This window comes from Lagopus leucura, unplaced genomic scaffold (genome assembly GCF_019238085.1).
Source record: "Lagopus leucura isolate 7727_CA_CO unplaced genomic scaffold, USGS_WTPT01 Super-Scaffold_100016, whole genome shotgun sequence".
Taxonomy (NCBI): Eukaryota; Metazoa; Chordata; class Aves; order Galliformes; family Phasianidae; genus Lagopus; species Lagopus leucura.
The window spans coordinates 9,898,580-9,917,993 of record NW_024962270.1 but is presented as its reverse complement, the minus strand read 5'-3'; the positions used below and the strand labels follow the sequence as shown (position 1 = coordinate 9,917,993).

Sequence of the window (19,414 nt, the reverse complement as noted above, 5' to 3'; positions counted from 1 at the left end):
TAAGCATGCAAACAACCAGCAGCAGCTTGGGAACCGTGGGCAGAATGCTCTGTGTGATTGCAGCATCCCTCCATAAAGCTCCCTGCTATTCCAAGGGATCGCACTCAGATTGCATCAGACACAAACCTTTCTTTTGTCCCCGTGCTTCATGGTTATGTTTTCAATGCTCTTGATCTTGTTGCCTATGAACATGTTCTCCTCAACCACAATTTTTTGTCCTGTAGGGTTGCATCTGGAAATAGAAAAGCAAAAGTGGCATTCAGAAACCTAAGTTACTGCCGGTAATGCAAGGAGGTGTTATTAAAGAGGGAGAATGTCATTCTTCAGCAGTAGGGTTAGGTCTTAAAAAAACTTCTCTAAACTGTTGCTGATAAACATCATTACCTCCTCTGAAAACTGCTGTATTCCTTCATCACAGCATTTCAAAATTACTTAGAATTCAACTTGACAAAGATGAACAAAGATCAGCACATGAGCAGCCAGGAACCCCCCAGACTTTCTGAAGACTGAAACCAGCAAATACTGGCCAACTAATTAAATCATGTGAGTTTAATCTGGCTTATAAGAGTCCAGCTCCATGCAGCCATGGCTCTTTACATTCTGTTTTGAGCACTTGCAATGCATTTCAAAATTAAAAATGTGTAGGTAGCACACGTTGTGCTGGTGTACATTTGCACCATCCAAGGTAAAGAGCTTTTCTAATGTCTTTAACTACAGTCCTCTAATAAATGAGCAGATGCATGGGGCTTTTTGTGCTTAGCAGCACAAAGGTTTGGGAGCACTCAGACTTCTACAGATGATGACCAAGGGCCACTATGCCACTACTGCAGAAAGTTAACATGTGAATCAGCCATGCCTTTGCTAAACCAGTGCAAGACATATGATTAACACCCTGGGTCAAGGGAGGGTTTATAGCTTTCAAAACAGCCTCATTAGAAGCTGCCTTGGATGACTTCCTGCAAGGCACTTTTCTATCTTGAGGATGAAGGGAAAAAACTCAAAGGAAGCAAATCACATCACAGCTATAAGGAACAATGATAGAGTTCAGGGATTCAAAGTACACCAGTGAGGAGGGGGGAGAGAAAGAGGGAGAGAGAGGAAGTGAGACAACAGAAGGAAGTGGGGTCTGTGTCATTTCCCACAGGAATCCTCCTACAGCTTCTGCTGGAAGAAGATAAGGCTACCCCAGAGGCCAGGAGAGGTGGACGCCACTCTGCAATTGTGTTTGAATTGATAAGATCAGAGAGTCAGGGAGCTGGAACAAGGGTTATGCGAGGTCTTTTGCCACCAAGTCACTCATTCAGAACTGGCTTTATTCAGCATCCATGACCAATTTTCTCTCCCTCAACAGAAAAGTCTAGAAAAGATTTCATGTAATCTCTGTGGCTTTCTTATGACTGCATAGTATTTCTTTATGGTATTTCCACCCTGCTCCAGCTTGAATACCCCCAAAGCAGCAGCCTGTGTGCCTTCTGCTTACCTGAGATGCCAGCAGCCCTGCCTAAGCCTATAGATCGCTGCCTTGTGATTCCTTGGCCAAGCAAGGTGAGGGGCTGCTTTCCTCATGCAGGGATAGTGGGTCACTTCTCAGACTCAGCCTGGGGCAGAGCATCCAGCATTGCTGCCAGGCTGTGGTATATAACCTGGGACAGCAGTGGCTGTTTGTCACTTTTCCCTGTCAATTGCAGCATTTGGAAAAACACCGAAACTGAGAAAATAAGGAGCCATCCAGCAGTTTTCTCTTTGGTATCCTAGAATTACTTTCTTCTTTTTATGGATGTAAAAGCTGCCTTCATCCTCATCACCAGAGTATAGCTGAAGTGCAGCCAGAGTAGTTACAGGTGACTCCACCACATCCCCAAAACTGCCAGGGGAACACTGCCATTCAGATCTGAGCCCAGGCCCTGCCTCATGGATCACTCTGTTTGTACAGCGACAGGAACAAAGGAAGCATCTACTTGTAGAAGGTAAATCTCAAAAGGCATCTTGTGCCCTAACCATAGAGGCTGCATCCAGGAGGGATAAGAAAATACACTGGTAAGTCAGAGGAAGGTTGGTAGATGAGATAAAGAAATATCCAGTCTGACTGGTCGTCATTTTAAGCTTATTTGACACAACTCTGATAATCTAGAAGGTGCTTGTGATTCCAAAAAGATGATAAACAACAGGTTGGGGAAATCTGTGGGGAATCACTGCTTGTGATTGCTAATTAAAAGAAACAAGATGTACAGGGAAGAAGAAGCGATGTGGAGCCAGCAGCCCAGCAGTGTGTTCCCCACAGCGAGAGCTGCCCACGTGCACTTACAGTGTGTCTGTGAGGCTGCAGGGCTGCCACTTCCACTCAACCTTCGGGTCAGGATTCCCGCTTACAGTGCACTGGATTTTGTGCTTGCTTCTTAATTCCACCCGCTCGATCTTATCGAAATCTGTTTCCTTTTCATAGATTTTGGGTCTCTCTAAAGAAAAACCAACAACAACAAAATAAGTACAAAAGAGCAAGTTTACATCTGCAGCAGTGTTCTTGTTTCCATCAAAGGATTGGCAGCCCTTCACTAACAGTGATTGTTTATTGATGCTGCTGAAGTTGTAGGGCAATTACCAGCAATATGAAAGTATTAAACACACAGAGGAACACAGGCACTAGTTTTGATGTTTCAGTGACACATCACACCATGTTCTCCTGAATTGCTTTCAAGTGCTGTTGCGGCTGTTACGCTACTGGAACTGTTATGCCATGAAACATCTATCGCTTGGGGACTGCAGGATCAGGCTGCTGGTGCAGGTACTGCTGGTAGCACAGTGCTTGACTTCTGATGTCACCCCCCGAGAGGAACCTTATCAAGCAGCTGCTGCTCTGCAGAATCATGACCATTGTGCAAGGTTCTCCCCACGGTCACTGCAAAAAACTTCTTTTGATCCGAAAACAATGCTTACCTTTTCTGTGTGCCATGCACTGGGTGAAGGGGTGAAGAAGGCAAGGAAGAAGTGGTGGATAGAAACCACTTGTACAGTTACACCAAGAAATCCTTACCCCAGAAATAGCAAAACCATTAAAAAGGTCACTGTGTTATTCTCATCTGGACAGACTGCAAGATCACCCCCTTGAATTGGAAATCTCACCAAAGCAAACTTGCATGTGTGACACTTTCAGGGCTGCTTGTTGCCAGCAGGAAAAAAAAACAAAACCCACTTTGTCCCATGTATTTCCAGCTCCCACAGGAACATGCAAAAATGAGAAATACTGTTAAAAAATCTCCAAAGTGAACTGAACTTTTCCTAACCTCGGAGAGGGTGGGTTTGAGACTGAAGTGAAAGCACAGGCTCTTCCCTGGTGCAGACAGCTCTGCCCATCCCCAGTCCTATCTCTGTCTGCTTCTCATAACAGGAAACCACGCAGATTTATTGGTTGGGGTCCGGCAGTGGAGCCCCTTTGTCCAGCTGAGTGCAGCCGCTTTACGTGAAGGCCTTTGACAAGTTGGGAAGTGAATGCAGATTGTATTTCTATTTTTCGGTTTAACTTATTTTTCTGCTGTCAAGGAGGCCCCAGATGTATAAACAGGAGCCACTGCCCACCTCATCAATCTTGAGCCCTATTCCTTTTTCTTCATTTTTTTCCCTTTCAGCCCTCCTCTCTTACCCAAGGACCAATCACTCCAACCTCATGTCTCAGCAGGACCCTCACCTTCCATTCTTCTCGCTGCCAGGTCAGATTTAGACCTCAGCATTGCCAGAAATAACACATCAGGTTTCCTTCTCACCCAATGAAAGGAATTGTCTTCACCTGCTTCAGCTGTATCCTAACTTCCACAGTAAAACCTTTGCTACTTTGAAGGACCCTCCTTAGATCCCGATTAGCGTTTCACTTAAAGAAAACCACAAATGACAGTCCTTGGTTTGGTTTTGCTGTTGCATCCTGTTTTGCCTTTTGCTCCCCTTTGGTCTGCCTGCAGATGCAGCTCTGCCAGGCTCTGAAGCCCACTCCTTTCCTCAGGGACAGTGCTGGCTTTTCGGGACAGAGGAGGGGAAGCAGGGGGCAGATGGAGCAGCTCTTCAGCCTGTGCCTGAGGCCCTTCCTGCACATCTCATTGGGGAGCAGGAGCAGCTTTTGGGTTGTGCAGTGTTTTGCAGACCAAGTGCATGGACATCTGTGGGTGTACGGACCACTCATGGCAGACTTTTGGCACAAAAGCTGAATTTCCTTGTAACTACTGTTTCATTCCCCACCACCAAATTATTTCAGATCATGACAATGATTTTGCAAAATTCCCTGCAGACAGAAGCGCATTCTTCATGGTCTCATACATTTTTCTTTTCAGTCTCAAATTCTTTGTTTTCCATGTTTGGACTGGACTCAGAAGCATAATTTTCACTCCGAAATAGAGACCTAAGTTCAGTGTAAAAGGTTACTCAAGTGATGTGTTTTTGAGCTGAAAGAACAAAGCTTTGCACACCTGGGGAGAGGGACAGTACGTCTGGTGTTTGTTTTTGTCTGAAAGAGCATGGGGAACAAAGTAAGTTTGATTACAGTCTTTGAATGTTAGGAGATTATTCTTGGTGAAATGATGAGTAAGTTGAATGTCATTTAAATTATCCTTCTGAAAAAGAAAGATAGTTTTAACTTGATCTAATTAAAATAAGAACATACGTGAGTGACAAATGAATTCTAATTCCACAATTACTTCACTGCATGGCACTATTAAATATTACCTGAAACCCAGAATGAGTCAAAATGATTCATCAATTGAAATAATTAGTATTTATGAGGTTTGGGCAATTATTTTCTTAAATCTGGAGGGGCTGGCTAGAAGTGCCTCCCCATTATTTCTCTTGCAGTGCATTACAACACGGTTAGCGTGGGGTAGCTAAATCTGGGCATGTCTTTCAGAAAGAGAAGTGGGTTTTTTTATAAGTTTCTCTTTCTCCCTGCATAGGATGCAGTAGAGGTGGGTGTCACCCTTGGAGTGACCCTTGCTGTGGCGTTACCCCGGTTTTGGAAGCAGTTCTTTGTGCTGTTAGGGATGCTGGCATTGGCTCCCACGTGCCTCAGGTTTGTGGTGTGAAATATGCTGGGGGACACTGATTGGGCTGAAAACTCTGTGAAGCTCCTCACACTGTGCTGGCCATCCTACACTGTGCCCCTGAGGACAGCAGAAGCGTTTCTGTTCCTTTTGCTCACTGCTGGACTAGATCCTACCTGCAGAAAGTGCCCCCATCAGTGGTGGAAAGCCTTGGACCTGTAAGGCTCACTGTTCTCTGCTAGGTGCTGGCCTTTTAGATTTGCACGGACTGTCACCAGATGGTTGGCTCAGTGGGCAGCTGCAGTAACCTTGCCTGCAGAACGGCTCTGCACTTGGAAGCTGAGGAATTTTTAACCTAATACCAGTGATTATTTAATTTAATATTATTTAATGCATACCTGGTGGTATATTTCTCAGATAACTCTCTCCCTCTTCCACATGTGCTCTGCTTTCTCTTTCACATCTGCTTACAAAGCAGCATGGCGGGTTACGCACCAACTCTTGTGCATCTCTGCTCATGTACAGGTGTGCAGGGAGGCTTGGGGTCAGAACCCAATCATAAGCACTGCCAGAATCCAAGTCTATTTCTGGTTGCACCTTAAATTAAGCATCTAAAAAGTGCAGCCACATTTGCATGCACATAGCTATCCTTAAGCATGCAAAAAAAACAACCCTGTTGGAACCTGAGCACCACAACAGCAGAGTGACACAGCAGCTGCCCCTGTGCTGCGCCCTGCAGCGCTCTCTGCCTGCTCCCCCGGGCACAGTGCAGCCCTCCTGGCTCCTCCTGGGCTCTCGGAACACTTCCCCGTGTGCTCCTGCCCCAAGCAGTGCTGCAGCAGTGCTGAGCTGCAGGACATCACTGCACACTTCCTTGCTGACCTGAAGCACCCCTTGCTGTCCCACTTCTTGTTTCCAGCCCCTCCCCAGAGATCTGACCGCCTGTTTCCAACCTCTGCATCCCATCCCTTGACCTCTGCCCTCCTCAGACTGAGTTTTCTCAAGCAGAAGCCAAACAAACCTTAAAAGCTTTCTCCTCTCTGGCTGCTTTTGCAATGTTCAATGTTCAGATGGCTTTAAATGTATCAAAAATAACTGGGTTTTCATCTCTCGGCTGAAAGTGTGATTGTATCTTGTATCCCAAGCCTTCTCTGCAGAGGTGCAATTGCTGGTGTGAGAGCTGACCCGAATAACTAACGACTTTGCTGCTGCTGCACTGTGAAATGCAATCAAAAAGCAATTCTGCTTACTGTAAATTTCAAATTGATCAGCACTATGCAAATCTCATCTTACTTTCTTGTGTAATGTTTAGTCTGTAACATTAGAAGACTGGGACACTGACCCCCTGGCATTGCTCCTTAGGCAAGAGATTCTTTTATCTCTCAGTGCATGGCAGATGTTATTAATGGAGTTGCATACTTGTCACCCAGAGGAGCATCCAAATATAGAGGCCAGCACGCAGAAACATTCACTGCACTTTGCTTTACTTCCAGTGATCTGAACAGAAATGTTTACACACCTCCCCCACTACATCTAAACTGAGTTTCAAAAATGTTTTCATATTGAACAATCATTAAAACGTCACAAAGTGGTCCAGTGAAGCATTTCACCTGAACCTGCTGTACTTCACTGGACTACGAGGCTTCATTAAAACTATTCAGTGTCCATCTGATTTCAGTTTGCCCCTTCTGTTTCCCAAAAGCAAAAATAATTTGCACTTTAGAATATTCCATCTATTTTTCTGTGGTACTTAATGAAAATAGGAGCTCTGCAAGCTGAGCCAGGTGAATACTTGTAATGCAGATAGGAAGGTCATTAACACATGCTTAGATTGGTCAAATGATATGGGGAAAAGAGGATGAAATTTCCCCTGAGTAAAAACACTTCATCTGTGTTCAGCTTACAAGTGATCATTGTGTTTCTTTTTCTTTTTTGTTGAAAGAAAGAAAAATTATTCGAATCAAATTAGTTAAAATGACTTTTGTTCCAGGCTGAGCAGAACGTTGTATTTCACCCCAGCCGTTTCCTTCTGGGTGCCTGTTTCTACCTTCTGGGTGCCTGTTTCATTCTGTCGGCTGTTTTGCTCTGCGCTGTGCAGCACTACACACAACCAGCGCCAGGATGAGGTGTGCAGCCCAAGACCCTCCATGGGTTCCACTGCAGCAACAACAGCCTTGGGCTCGGCAGTAATGGGCCCCAGCCCCCCTGCAGCACACTGCTGGCTGCAGGTTGGCTGCTGCTCCACTGCTGCAGGCTGGGAGTGCCAGCAGGGTGGAAGCAAATGGCACAGAAGCCATCCAGTTGGATCCTGGATGAGCACATTTTAGGAAGACTCGCAAGGCTCCTGGACTACCTGTCATGAATGTTGTGGTTAAAATGATTGCAGTCTGGTCTGTATTTTTTCTAACCTTGTAATGTCACTTTAAGATGTGTTTTTCTGCACCTTGGAGGAAGAGGGCTGTCTCTTTTTCAGTCCTGTATCACCTTTCCCAGATCTATCACCCTCACCTTTCTCCTTCAATGCTTCAGGGAAAAAAAAAGAAAGTTTTTTCTTGTCTCTCAACCTTATTGGCTAAACAGAGTTCAAAAGCAAATGCATAGCGCTGAGCTGCTTAATTTTTAACAGAGCTGGCAGCTCTCTAGGATTTTTCTCTGTGCCCCCTTTGCCTGCTTTTCAAAGGAGAAAAGCCCCACTTAATATACCTGCAGGCTTGGCTGAGAGCATGGAAACAAGTGCTGCCACTTCCCAGCTTCCCCCAACTCTGGATTTCAAGGGCTGTCAGAAGGAAATTGCTGCTGCAAAGGAGTGAGCTGAATGTCTTCCTCTCCCTGAAATTGGATTGGCCACTCCCAACAAAAGGAAAAAGGTGCATCAGCCTTTTTTTACTGGGGCCTCTCATGGGAACACACAGAGGCTGAGGGCAGGCTGGGCTGCAGGGCTGCACGTGTGCAGGGATTGTGCGATGTCTGTGAGAAAGCTCTTCATCATTTGCTAATAATTGTGCAAGAACGGCCCAACGCAGTCAGTCTGCGTTCCACGCTTTTTCTTTTCTTTCATGTATCTCCCAGAAAAAGTCAGGTGTTTCTCTGTTGCCTGAAGAGACCTGAAGGACGGACTGGAGCATGGTGTGATAGCGCAGCACTTCATACTTGCTTTCTCCCAGAGCACTGCCTACAGCCAGACCTGGCAGCACACAGGAGGAAAGCAAAGGAATGGGCCTGAGGAGGAACACACTGAAATTACAGCTAGTTGGAGACAGGCTGTGTTTTATTCGCAGGTTTCTAAGCTTGCTTGGCTGGCCGAGGAGATGGAAAATCAAATTTTCTATTTTGGCTTTTCCTGAATGGGTTATCCTCCAAGGAGCAACACTGGAGCTAGATGTAACATACAATGGAAAGCCAGTCCTGGCAGAATACTGAAGAATGCAAGCAAGGTGAAGGTTCTCTGCAGCCCTGCTTCTCCTGTGTGGCTCAATCCTTTCACCTATTTGCAGTATTAATGCAAAGAAATTCCCATTTCTCACATCTGATGTCCAGCACAGATATTTCTGTGGCCCTTCCTTGCACTGAGGACCATGTGTGACTCTCCTCTGCTGCCCTTAGATGAGCTCCATCTCTCCAAGAGCTCCTTTGCTTTGACCTGGAACAGCCCAGCATGAATTAACCTCATCCTGAGGGCTGTCTCCCTCTTCAGACTAGTCTGGATCTGGTTAAAGTGACAGAGTCTTGTTCCCATGGATCACCATGTATTTCTTAACTTCTGTGGAGATCACTGGGGACTCCTTTGATGTCAACTCATCCCTTGCAAGCCAAAGTAGGTCAAGCACAGAACTCCCTCTGCCTTTGATTTTAAACCAAATATGAAGAGCTGGCCTGATTACAGGGTAGGGCAACACATGCACCATTAAGCGCTCTGGAGCTCATTCTCCCTAGTAACAGAAATTGAGGTACAGCCACCTCAGTGACATAACGGGGAGCACATGGCAACGCATACATGAATTCTGCATGCTCAGGGTCTCCTAGTTTGGTCCATGCCCAGGAGAGAGGGAATTTGAGGGAGCCTGTGAGTAACTACTGCTTTTGCTACAGCTACTGCTAGCACTTTGCACTGCCCCTCTTCGAGATACAATGCAAGAGCTTTGGGGATCAAGACTCTTCAAGGGAATGTAATTTCAATTGACTAGAGCAGCAGGAACCCAAAGCAATATTGGCTGGAAGAGTCTTGACAGAGCACAGAAGAGAAACTTTGGGACAAAGGAGAAAGGAAAAGTGGTGAAGGAGGTTATTCATCCCGTTTTTTTCCGAATTAACTTATGCTCCTATACAACCTTCGCTCACAGCATGACGGTCAGAGCATGCTGACTGCCCCATAAAGGGCTCAGCAAGAACTCTGATACATGCAGATGACTTGAGCAAGGGTGAGAATGAAATGCAGCCTGCTTCCCCATAAATAGATTTGGGGATTTTTTGTTTATGTTTTGTTCTGAAACGGCTTTGTACTTCAGCCTGCAATAACTCTTTTCTCCCACGTTTCTCCTCCTTGGCTGGCTCAGATGTGCAGCCACCAGCTGTTTGCTACGATTGTTCCTTCTTCTTGCTCCCTTTCCTCCAAATTCTTTAGGACATTATTTTCTTGAACCTTTTCTCAATAAGAATTTAATCAAACAAAACAAAAACACAGCAACCTGCCGCTTCTTGGACAGTGTTTGATGTGTAAATATGTAAAGAAGGAGAGTTTTGAAAATGCAGTCAGCTGCCTCCCGGGAACTTGAGTCTTACAATGAGCCAACAGGACTCCACAGGGGAGATATGTGCTCCTGCAAGATGAAATTCCAGCTGCACTGGGAGCATGGGTGACCAGAGGCACAGCTAAGCCACTTCTTAAAGAGACATTTTTTGCATAGCAGTGCTATTCTGCTCTGGGCCAGACAGCAACTGCACAGTTTGGTGTGCCTGATTCCTGCGTACTGCTGGGGCCAGCACTGCTACCAGCTCTCAGCCAGCAGCTTGGGGCTTTATTTGCCCTTTTGTTTCTTGTTTCTGTAGAGCTGAGACAATGAATACCTCTGCTCCCTGCAGATACTCATCAGTTTTATGGCCGTATCAACCTTTGTGGGGAAATAGCTCCTACTTTTTGCACTCATTACTATGAAGCAAATACCTTACAAGTACAGTACTTTATGCCAGAAGTGCTGTGCTGGCTACCAGTTAAGTGTATGGAAGATAATTCCAAAGAAAGCTTGCAGCAGTTCAGGTCTTCTAGCAGGTCAGGAGATACACTGCATATAAGCTGCTGTCCTGTAGGGCTCAGGCGTATCACTAATTGTCTCCTACTTTTTAAGGGGTTCTTTTCTGCTGCTGTTATTACAGAATAAAATGCCCTGCAAAATTAATATAATGCAATTTGATGAGTAAGAGTTCTAGTGCTATTTATACTTTGTTTGTAGATAACATTTCACAACACTATTAACTTCCTCTACACCTAGTTCAAATTGGCAGTGATGGGTTTGTCACAGCACATAGCCACTTACCCTATCTGTGCTGCTCAGGAGAATTAATGATGTATTATTTTGAAGAGACTCACAGGAGAGGGGGCTGTATGCTTGCTTATAATTTCTTCTATTTGCAGGAAGAGACAAATGGCACTTATCTTCACATTCCAAAGCCTATTTAAATGATACAGTTCAGAATGCACTTTCTTTCTCAGATGCAGTTCTGAAATTTAAAAGACATGCCCTGCCTTTTGGGGACTAATGCTGTTACTCAAAAAAGAAATGCTACTCCTCAGTAATAGGAAGCTGCTTGATGTGCACGTAGTTGGCATGAGGCTGGGCAGGTGCTGGGCTGCTGCAGGCAGCGCCTCTTAGACATGATGCAAAACTGATGCTTCTACCAGCGTGTTGACCTGCAAACCAAGAGGATTGTTCCATGAAGTCTGTTAATACCAGCGTTCAAATTCTACCTTCAGTAATGCAGGCTGCCTGGTTCTAAGCTGAGACATTGATCACCGCTCTCAGCTCAGAGGCGGTTCTGTTTCAGCGGTGGGCAAAGTAATCCCACGTAAAATATCTGCAGAGCATTTCGGCCTCCTGCTGAAGCTCCAAACAATTAGATCTGTTCAGGTGATGCCAGGACATCAGTCACACGAACTGGACATTAAGTGTCAGGTTATTTGTTTAGGAGTCGAGAGAAAAATTTAAATCCGCATTCAGGTTGTTTTTTGAATATAAAGCAAATTATGCCCAAATCTGAAAAAGAAGCAATCCATTTTCCCTAGCTGAAAGCATGAGGAAAAAAGCATTTTTCTGCAGTCGGATAAGCTTCAAGAACAAAACTTTCCTTTTTTGATCTCTTCCCACACTAAATCTGGGCTAAACGAGCCCATCTCTGGGTCGCGTGCTCCAGATCCAGCTTGCTGGGTTAGTGCTGCAGAGGGAAGAGCCTGGCAAGGAAGAGAGCTTTCCTAGTTTTGAGTCATTCCTATCTACAGTCTGGGCAAGTACCTCCTTGTTTGCAGTGATTTGCTTAAAAACAGTGGCTTTCTTTGGCAGATATTTTCCATTTTGTGTCTCATTTCAGAGATGGCTTTTTTTCTTTTTTTTTTAAGCAGGAAAGAAGCACCTGTTGTTCATTTTTCCTGTGCTTCAGCAAGCATTACCTTTGCTGGTCAGTAACAGTCCTGCAGCTGCTGGCCTTTGCATACTCTTAAAAAGGGTGTTTTGCAATGAAATAATTAGTCCTGATTGAAGTCCTTATTGGGCTGATCTGAAATAAAGGCTGACAATGAGCACCATGCTAGGCAAGCACTGTGTGAGAGAGCCAGAACAACACACGCCTGTACATACAAGAGAGATGAAAGGCTTGTGCTGTACTTAATAGCATGGATGGTTTAATCCTGAAATAGCATCTTGCTCCTACAAACAAGGTCTGTTTGTTTTTGATATGCCTATTTGTGGAATGGCTGCTCTTCGACTAAACATTCTCTTTTGCACACAAATGCTAATATTTACCTTGACAAGATAATTTATTATCATTCTTAATTTTCTCTTCCTTTGGATGTTTCTGTTCTCTAACAAGACAGCAAAACCATTGTACGGATAAACAACCCCAAGGGAATAAATGGCCACAGTTTAACACATTCCTGCCCATCACTGAGCCACAGCAGCTGACCATGGGCATGTTCCCAGCTCTCTACAGTCCTGTATCACACATTAGTTTAAGGGTTGTTTAAGTTGGTGTAAGCACTGAGCATTTTGAATAGGCCAAGTATGCCTAAGTAACAAGTTCTCCATTTGTTATGCATTATTCCTTTGTGAAAGGTGAAATGAGAAAAAAACAAATGCTGGAAGTTACATAGTGCAGCAGCACATAAGTAATTCAAGAAAGGACAATTGAGAATATTTTTAGGTGTCAAGAAGAGAAAGAGAGAAAAATTCACCGTAGAAAAGAAAACAAACCTCCATCAACCACTTCACCTATCTCACTGCCTGAGCAAACCTCAGGAAATACAGAAGAAAGCAGAGCTAACATGCCGAACTCCCGCTGGGCCTCATGATTCTGTTTCTGTTCCCAAATTCACTGCATTAAAAGAGGCAGCAGATGTGCAAAGAGACAATGAGCTCTGTCTTCCATCATCCCAGTGAGTGAGATCAGTGAATGTGATTCCAATGTCTATATTCCTTTTCTGACAAGTAAAGCAGCCTCACTGCACTCCGTTTGCTTTGGATCCTCCTAAAAATGAGCCCATCCCTCAAATGCTCCCAGCAGATAAATGACAACACAAAAATACGAAATACAGACTTAGGCAGTATTTCTGTAGCAGGATGATGGAGAGACATGAAAGACAGAACAGCTCATCTGGTTCCTTCCGCCAGCACACTTGGGACTCTTCCTGTCCCAACAGGATGTTCCCCAGTGCTTTGCCCAAGCTACTTCTTAATCTCAAGGGATAAAACTTCCACCACTTCTCTTGGGAAACTGTGCCCCTGGCTCCAGACCTTGCTCCTAGATATCCTCCCAAACTCCTATTGAAAGGCTCTTCACTTTCAAGCCGTTTCCGTGTCTGTCTGCAGACCATCCCAACAAAAAGATGCTGCGGTCTGAGGTGCAGCAGCTTGGTGGAAAGTTGTTTTAGATGACCTGGTTTCAGCCTAACTCCTCATTGCAGATCTCCATTCTATTGCCTCTATTCATGTGGGTTGGTGCAAAACAGATCATCAGTGTTTCCTAAATGTGTTGTACGAGCTCATTGCAGGTGAACGTGGGACTTGTCCCTCCTTCCTACTGACTGAAAGAACAGCGTCACACGGAAAAAAAACCACAGCACTATCATTACAAACATCAAGTCCTTACCTGTCACTACCAGCTGCATGGTGAGGTTCTTGTACAGGCCATATTTTGCATTGCTCAGGACAATGGTGTAGTTTCCAGCATGCTTTGGTCTCACATCTCTTATGCCCAGCCTGTACTTTGCTGGGTCCGGCTCGTAGCAAGTTTGGTTATCCTTGATCAGTTTGCCATCTTTGTACCTGTTGTGAAAGGCCCAGCAAGGCTCATCATGTGCACACATGGCTGTTAGCCCTCAGAAAGCCTGACTGGTACCCAAATGAGAGTGGTTAAAGGGTCATCCTTCAGAAACAGCACTGGAGACAGAACAGGAACCCCTGCTTGAATTGGGCTTCTATTCCCATGCTCTTTCACACTAAGATTGAGTAGCATCTGCAGTGCTACAGGAAAAAGATATTTAAATGAATCTGAGTTATCAGTGCTTCTTGTACGCTCAACTATCATCAGAAATGCAAATGGAGCTGCCCTCAAATTGTTGTGGACTGCAAACATCAGCTTGCACGTGCAATACTAAGTGCAGTAAGTGATGGGTTAGCCAAAATTTGTATCATCAGTTTTAAAACAAGATATTAATTAATCATAACTGTTTTTCAGCATGTATGAATGATCCTTTACTATTTACGAAAAAGCCAGTCTGTGTTAGGGAGAGTTTAGAGTCAGCAGGCAGGTCAGTGAGGAATTTGCAGCCCTGAACCATCGCTAACACTGGGTTGGGCGAGGCTCCATGACCTTCTCCTGCTTGCTGCTAACCCACAGTTGGGTTATGAATATGAAATAGGGCAGACTTTGCCACACACAGAGCTTCAGACTTGGTGGAAGGAGAAGCTGGGGTACGTGTCCTGCTGTCTGAGCATGCTGAAAGCCTCCTCTGCAGTCATTCAAACTGTGCTGAAAGACCTCCAACGTCAACATCTGCTGCATGTGGGGAAGGAGGCTCTGGTGGTCCCAGCTGCCACAGAGCTGCCGCATACTGGGCCCTGGGAACAAAGCCTGGCAAGGGAAAGGGGGTGCTCCCTCTCTAACTCCCAGGAAGGTTTCTGTCTCCTAAAAACCAGAGGCAATTAAAAATAGCTCTTGGCATGCAGAGGTCAGTGATTTGACTGACATCAGAGAATTTCTTGTGTGTTTGCTGCTAGGAAAAGCCAGCAAACCCATCCCTGAGCAACACCTTTTGCTGGCTGGCAGGCCATCCTGAGCAGCACTCAGCTGGCCAGGTATGGCACTGGGGAGTGTTGCCAAGCCTCCTGTTCAGCTGAGACAGGCAGAATTGCCCATGGTGAGTGAGGTGGGGCTGGGAAAGAGCCCTATGAAATAGGGCATGGAGAAAGTGGCAGGGCTGAGGACAAGTGATTTAAGGGCAATGAGAGAAATGAATGTCTCCTGCACTCACTGATGTGTTGGCTGCTTTTCACCTAATCCATCACAGTCCAGGTGGAGCCTTTACAGTGCCTAGGAGGAGTTACTGGCATTACTGGTGGGACCAACCAGAGTAAATTATTTAAAAGATAAGAAGAGAAATATTTTTTCATGTTAATAGTGTGTCCTGCAGCTTTCTGCTGTGCCCTGCATCCTTGCAGACTAGCCACCACTAAAGCTAATAAACTGGCAGCCCTTCCCCCTTAGATTTCTACTGTTCCAAACAGTTCTGTGTCCAGTGTAAACAAAACCTCTATTTTTTCTGTAGGAACCTTTTTGTTTGCATGACTAAAGGGGAAAAATAGCATGGGAAAGAGGTACAGCTTATCACCTCCACACAGCACACAGCAGCACAGAAAGGAGAAACAACTCCTTGGGTGAGCTGTGAGGCCGTGGCTGTGAGTGCTCCCAACTTATACCTGCTGTCAGTGAAGCAACAGTGAAAATCTGCTCCAGACAGGAGCCTCAACAAGGCCATGTCTGCTTTTGCTCCAGGTACTCACCAGGCAACAGTTGGGCGAGGAAAGGCATCCACCTTTGCAGCCAGTTTCAGTGACTTGTGTCCTGATGTAATCTCATAGTAAAGCCCTTTCTTGTGTGACACCTCAAGGAAAGGTTTGTCTTGAAAGAGAAACAAAGAGAAAGACAAGGAATGGCAGATTTGCCACAGTGCAGTGCTCGTATCTTCACACAGTGCTCTGCCTATCCTTGATCTTTTGCAGCTGCAGATGTGCAGAAGATGGAAACAACCAAATGGAACGCCAGCCTGGTAGAGCAGTTTGACTGCACAGCTCTGGCACAGTCAGTGAATTATATCTCCACATAAAGGACTTTTTATTTAATGGAGAGAATTAGCAGCTGCTGTGCCCCTGCTGCAGCATGTCTAAGTGCTGGGGTATGCTGTCCTGTGAATGCCAGCCCGACAGATTTTCCAGGGCATCAGCAACCACTCTCAGAGCTGCCTTTTCTAAGTAGCTCAATCCCAGTTCATCCATACCCTCAGATGTTGCAGTCTTGAGCTCTGTGATGTTTTTTTGAAAACACTGTTCTGGATGCTGACTCTCTCACAGACTTACTACAGATTATTAATGTTTTAAGTAGTTGTCATTCTTCCTGACAGCATTGAGGTATCAGCACATTTGGTAATGTGGCATTATTCTTTGGTTACACTAAAAGTATAGTCTTGGTTCTCGGGTCTGATGGTTTAGCTGCAGAACTTACCGTACACCGTAACGGTGACATTAGCTTCCAGCTTCGTTACATTGAATGTTTTGCATATGTATAGGCCTCCATCTTCCATGGTGACATTTTCAATTGTCAGGCTGCTGCCAACCTTGTACACGGGTTCACTCTGGTCCATTGTTCTCCTGGGGGAAGGGTGCTGGAAGTCAGCAGAAAAAGAGGTCAAAAAGGGGCATAATTGGGACTGCTCTGTTTACCCTTACAAAGTCTGCCAGTTAAGAAAAGCAGTGATTCATATCAAAATTATCGTAGCTCCCCATCACGGAAGTAAATATTATAAAATACTATAAGCAGGAAGAGCTCTTGTGTGAGCTCTCGTTATCAAGTTTAATGGGAAAGAGGCAGTGGAACTATGGCACGTCTCTGCTGAAACCTGGGCATGCAGGTAAGCCATGGGACACTGCAAAGATCATCCCTGTTCAGGGCCCACATCCCAGGGATCTCACTGCAAAACTGCCATCATCTCCTGTAGGGTCACTGCTGTGCCTTTTTCGGGGTCACTGTCAGTTTTCTTGTCTTAGAAAGAAAGCCTACTTTCCAAAAGAATAACAGATATATTACGATAGCCAAATGCCAATGCAAATTCCTGAAGAGTTTGAGAAAGCATTTTATTATTCTGATTGGATTTTTGATCCCATATATTTGGTCAAGAAATTTTGCATTTATAATGTTAGAAATCTAAGGAGGTTTCATAAAGAAGTAACTCTCTTCCATCATGTGGGTTTCAAGAAACAGAATTCAGTAACACTGGAATTTAGAAGCTTGCACTTCCATAAACTATTTTTTCTGTAGTTTCTTCACAAAATCAAACATTCTTTTGTTAAGTAAACAAAATAAGTCCAAAATAATCAAATTTTAGGGGGCACATTTTACACTGTTCCGAGAGGCTTAGATGCTCCTTTGAAATGTATATTTTGCACAATTAAAATAGAAAGCAATCATTTTAATTCTGAACATCAAATAGAACCATGAGTACTGTATTGGATGAATGAACTGATCTGGAAATACCCCTTCTCTCTGGTTTTCCTTAGGAGAACTGGAAGGTTTCAGTACATCAAAGTGTCACGTGGCTCTACATCAAATTCAGCATTTCTGTATTGCATTCCACAGAAAGCTCAAGAACTCACTTTCAGAATTTAAATTTAATTATTCAGTGAGGTCTGAGCAGATACAAGTGGCTTTTGTTTCATTTCCCCTACTTAATAAGTGCCAAGATGGGTGAGCAGATTGATGGCTTGCACCCTTCATGACTGCCCTTGAGACTTAAGTTGTGAGCTGGGAAGAGGCCACAAGTAATGCGACAGAAATTGTTCCAAGAGGAAAGATCTCCTGGCTTTTCTTGCAAGCACTTATATAGCATGAGATTTGCAGTTTAATTTACAGGCTCAAGGTAGTAGATGCATTTTAGATTCATTCAAACTAAAAATACAATCAGTTGTAGGCATAGAAATGGTTGGCTGTATTTCAGAACAGCTAGTAGCCAGTGTGCTCAGCACCATGAACATCTTTCTTTTGGGTAGGAGACTGCATCAAAGCAGAGTCCTGAATTCTCATCAACTCACTCTCCCCCTCGGACACGTCCATACAAATTCGATGCGCCCGTTGATGAAGGTTTCTGCTTTGCATTCCAAATAGAGAGTTTCTCCAACCAGCAGTTTTTTGGGAGTTGCTTTCAAAGCCAGGTTCTGTGCTCTGCCCTCTGAAAGGAAAAAAGCAAAAGTATAAGCACACAGCACTCCACGCATAAATGACACTTAAGGTAGCAACCACACTCTGAATGCCCCTCCAGCATCTGCTCCTTTCAGTTTATAGAGCACTTCATCTTCTTCTGCAGTTTCTACGGAAACTCTTGAAAACACGCAGTAAGGAGCAGCGAGGTCAGCTGAATAAACGCCTGAACATCAGCTGATCAAAGCGGTCAGATGTGGGCACACTCATTTATGAATGATTTTTCTTGCTTTCGCCGTGTTTGGCTCCAGCCCTCAAAGCCCAAACATTCTGATACTATTCTTGTACTTCTTCTTTCCTAAGAAAAGAAGATTCAGAAGTGACTCAACATCTTCATTTCTCCTGCCCCTGATGGCCAGTTACCTCTCCTTTTTGAATGGGACCACCAGATCTCAGTCTTTTGTATTTACTGATGTCTCAAATGCACCAGCTCTGAAAAAGCCTCCTTCAAGGCCATGCCTCTTAGTCTGTGGAGCAGCATAGTAAATACAATTCTGACCACTGCACAGCAATACATTACAGAAAAAGGTCTTGCAGGTGTGCTTGGGGGCTAGATAAGGATGTCCTCATGGCTTTTTTTTTCAGCTCTGCATTCACAATTTTAGTAATAAATAATCACTACTCCAGCAATGAAAGAAAAATAGAAAGAGAGATTTACAGGATCTTTATTTGGCTGCCACACAAATTCATTGTTATTTAAAGCTGAGTGCTAATTGCATAGAAGGATGCTATAATCTAATGGGAATGAAGTCACAATCTCTCCTTGTGAAAAATACAATGTACAAAGAAAGAAAGAGAATACATTGAAAAGAAAAATAAATTAGAAGTGGATTTTAATTAATCTCCAGCATTTCAAAATTTAATGATTGGTAGCTGCAAATTTGGATATAAATTCTGAGCTGAAGGTCAACTGTAAATACAAGGGAAAAGACAGAGTAAATCACCATGAGAAACAGGGTAAAAAAGCAAATATATGAATATGTTAATGAGGTTTTTATACCATGATCTCATGTGTTTAATGACCAGAAACAAAAAGAAATCTAATGTTTTGTTTATTCTAAATTGGCATTTGCTTTAGTGTAAATACTGCTCTATCCAAGCAAACAAAGCTGTGGTGAGGTTTGAATACAATGCTCCTGTTCTGTACCACCTCAACACCTGGCAGTTTGAGTGGATCAGGCAAGTTCTATTGAATAGGAAAACAAGGGGAAGAATCAGTTTGCTGTAAGTGCTGCAGTTTGGATGTGCTACAGATACATAACAATTAGATATATCAAATATTCCTAGGGCTAGCCAATAAATAATAGCCAGGGGATTAGCAATGAAGCAGAAATACTGTGGTCATTCCTTGGCACACAGCAATCACTCACCCAGTTTGTGTACGAGGTAATAGGATGAGAACACACTTCCAGTGATGTTTGCAGTGCATGCGAGTACTCCAGAATAAGTAAAAGAATGAGAGGGGATGACAAATCCTCTTTTTGGGTCCCACACCATCTTCCTGAAGTCTAGCTTTTCAAGATGAGGATACTGAAAGAGAGCAGGCAAGAGGAGGTGGCTGAGACATTCCCTTTCTCCTCAGGTCATCAGGCCAAGCAGCCAAAGCTGTTCTGCTTTATTACTAGGGAGATATTTGACCTTTCAGAGTGGTTGGTCTCATTCCA

At 44.3% G+C, this 19,414-nt stretch overlaps 1 protein-coding gene across 2 annotated transcripts in view; it reads right to left on the bottom strand.

Annotated features, from left to right (window-relative positions):
* The window catches only part of LOC122183032 (vascular endothelial growth factor receptor kdr-like), a 119,721-nt gene that overhangs the window by 52,040 nt on the left and 48,267 nt on the right, over positions 1-19,414 (bottom strand). For both annotated transcript variants that reach the window (XM_042876764.1, XM_042876765.1), the window contains exons 5-11: positions 19,121-19,280; positions 17,585-17,721; positions 16,002-16,161; positions 15,284-15,401; positions 13,371-13,546; positions 2,306-2,456; positions 127-232 (exon numbers count right to left, since the gene is read on the bottom strand). In XM_042876764.1, the coding sequence (XP_042732698.1) occupies positions 127-232; positions 2,306-2,456; positions 13,371-13,546; positions 15,284-15,401; positions 16,002-16,161; positions 17,585-17,721; positions 19,121-19,280 (1,008 nt within the window). The remainder of the gene's footprint in view (positions 1-126; positions 233-2,305; positions 2,457-13,370; positions 13,547-15,283; positions 15,402-16,001; positions 16,162-17,584; positions 17,722-19,120; positions 19,281-19,414) is intronic.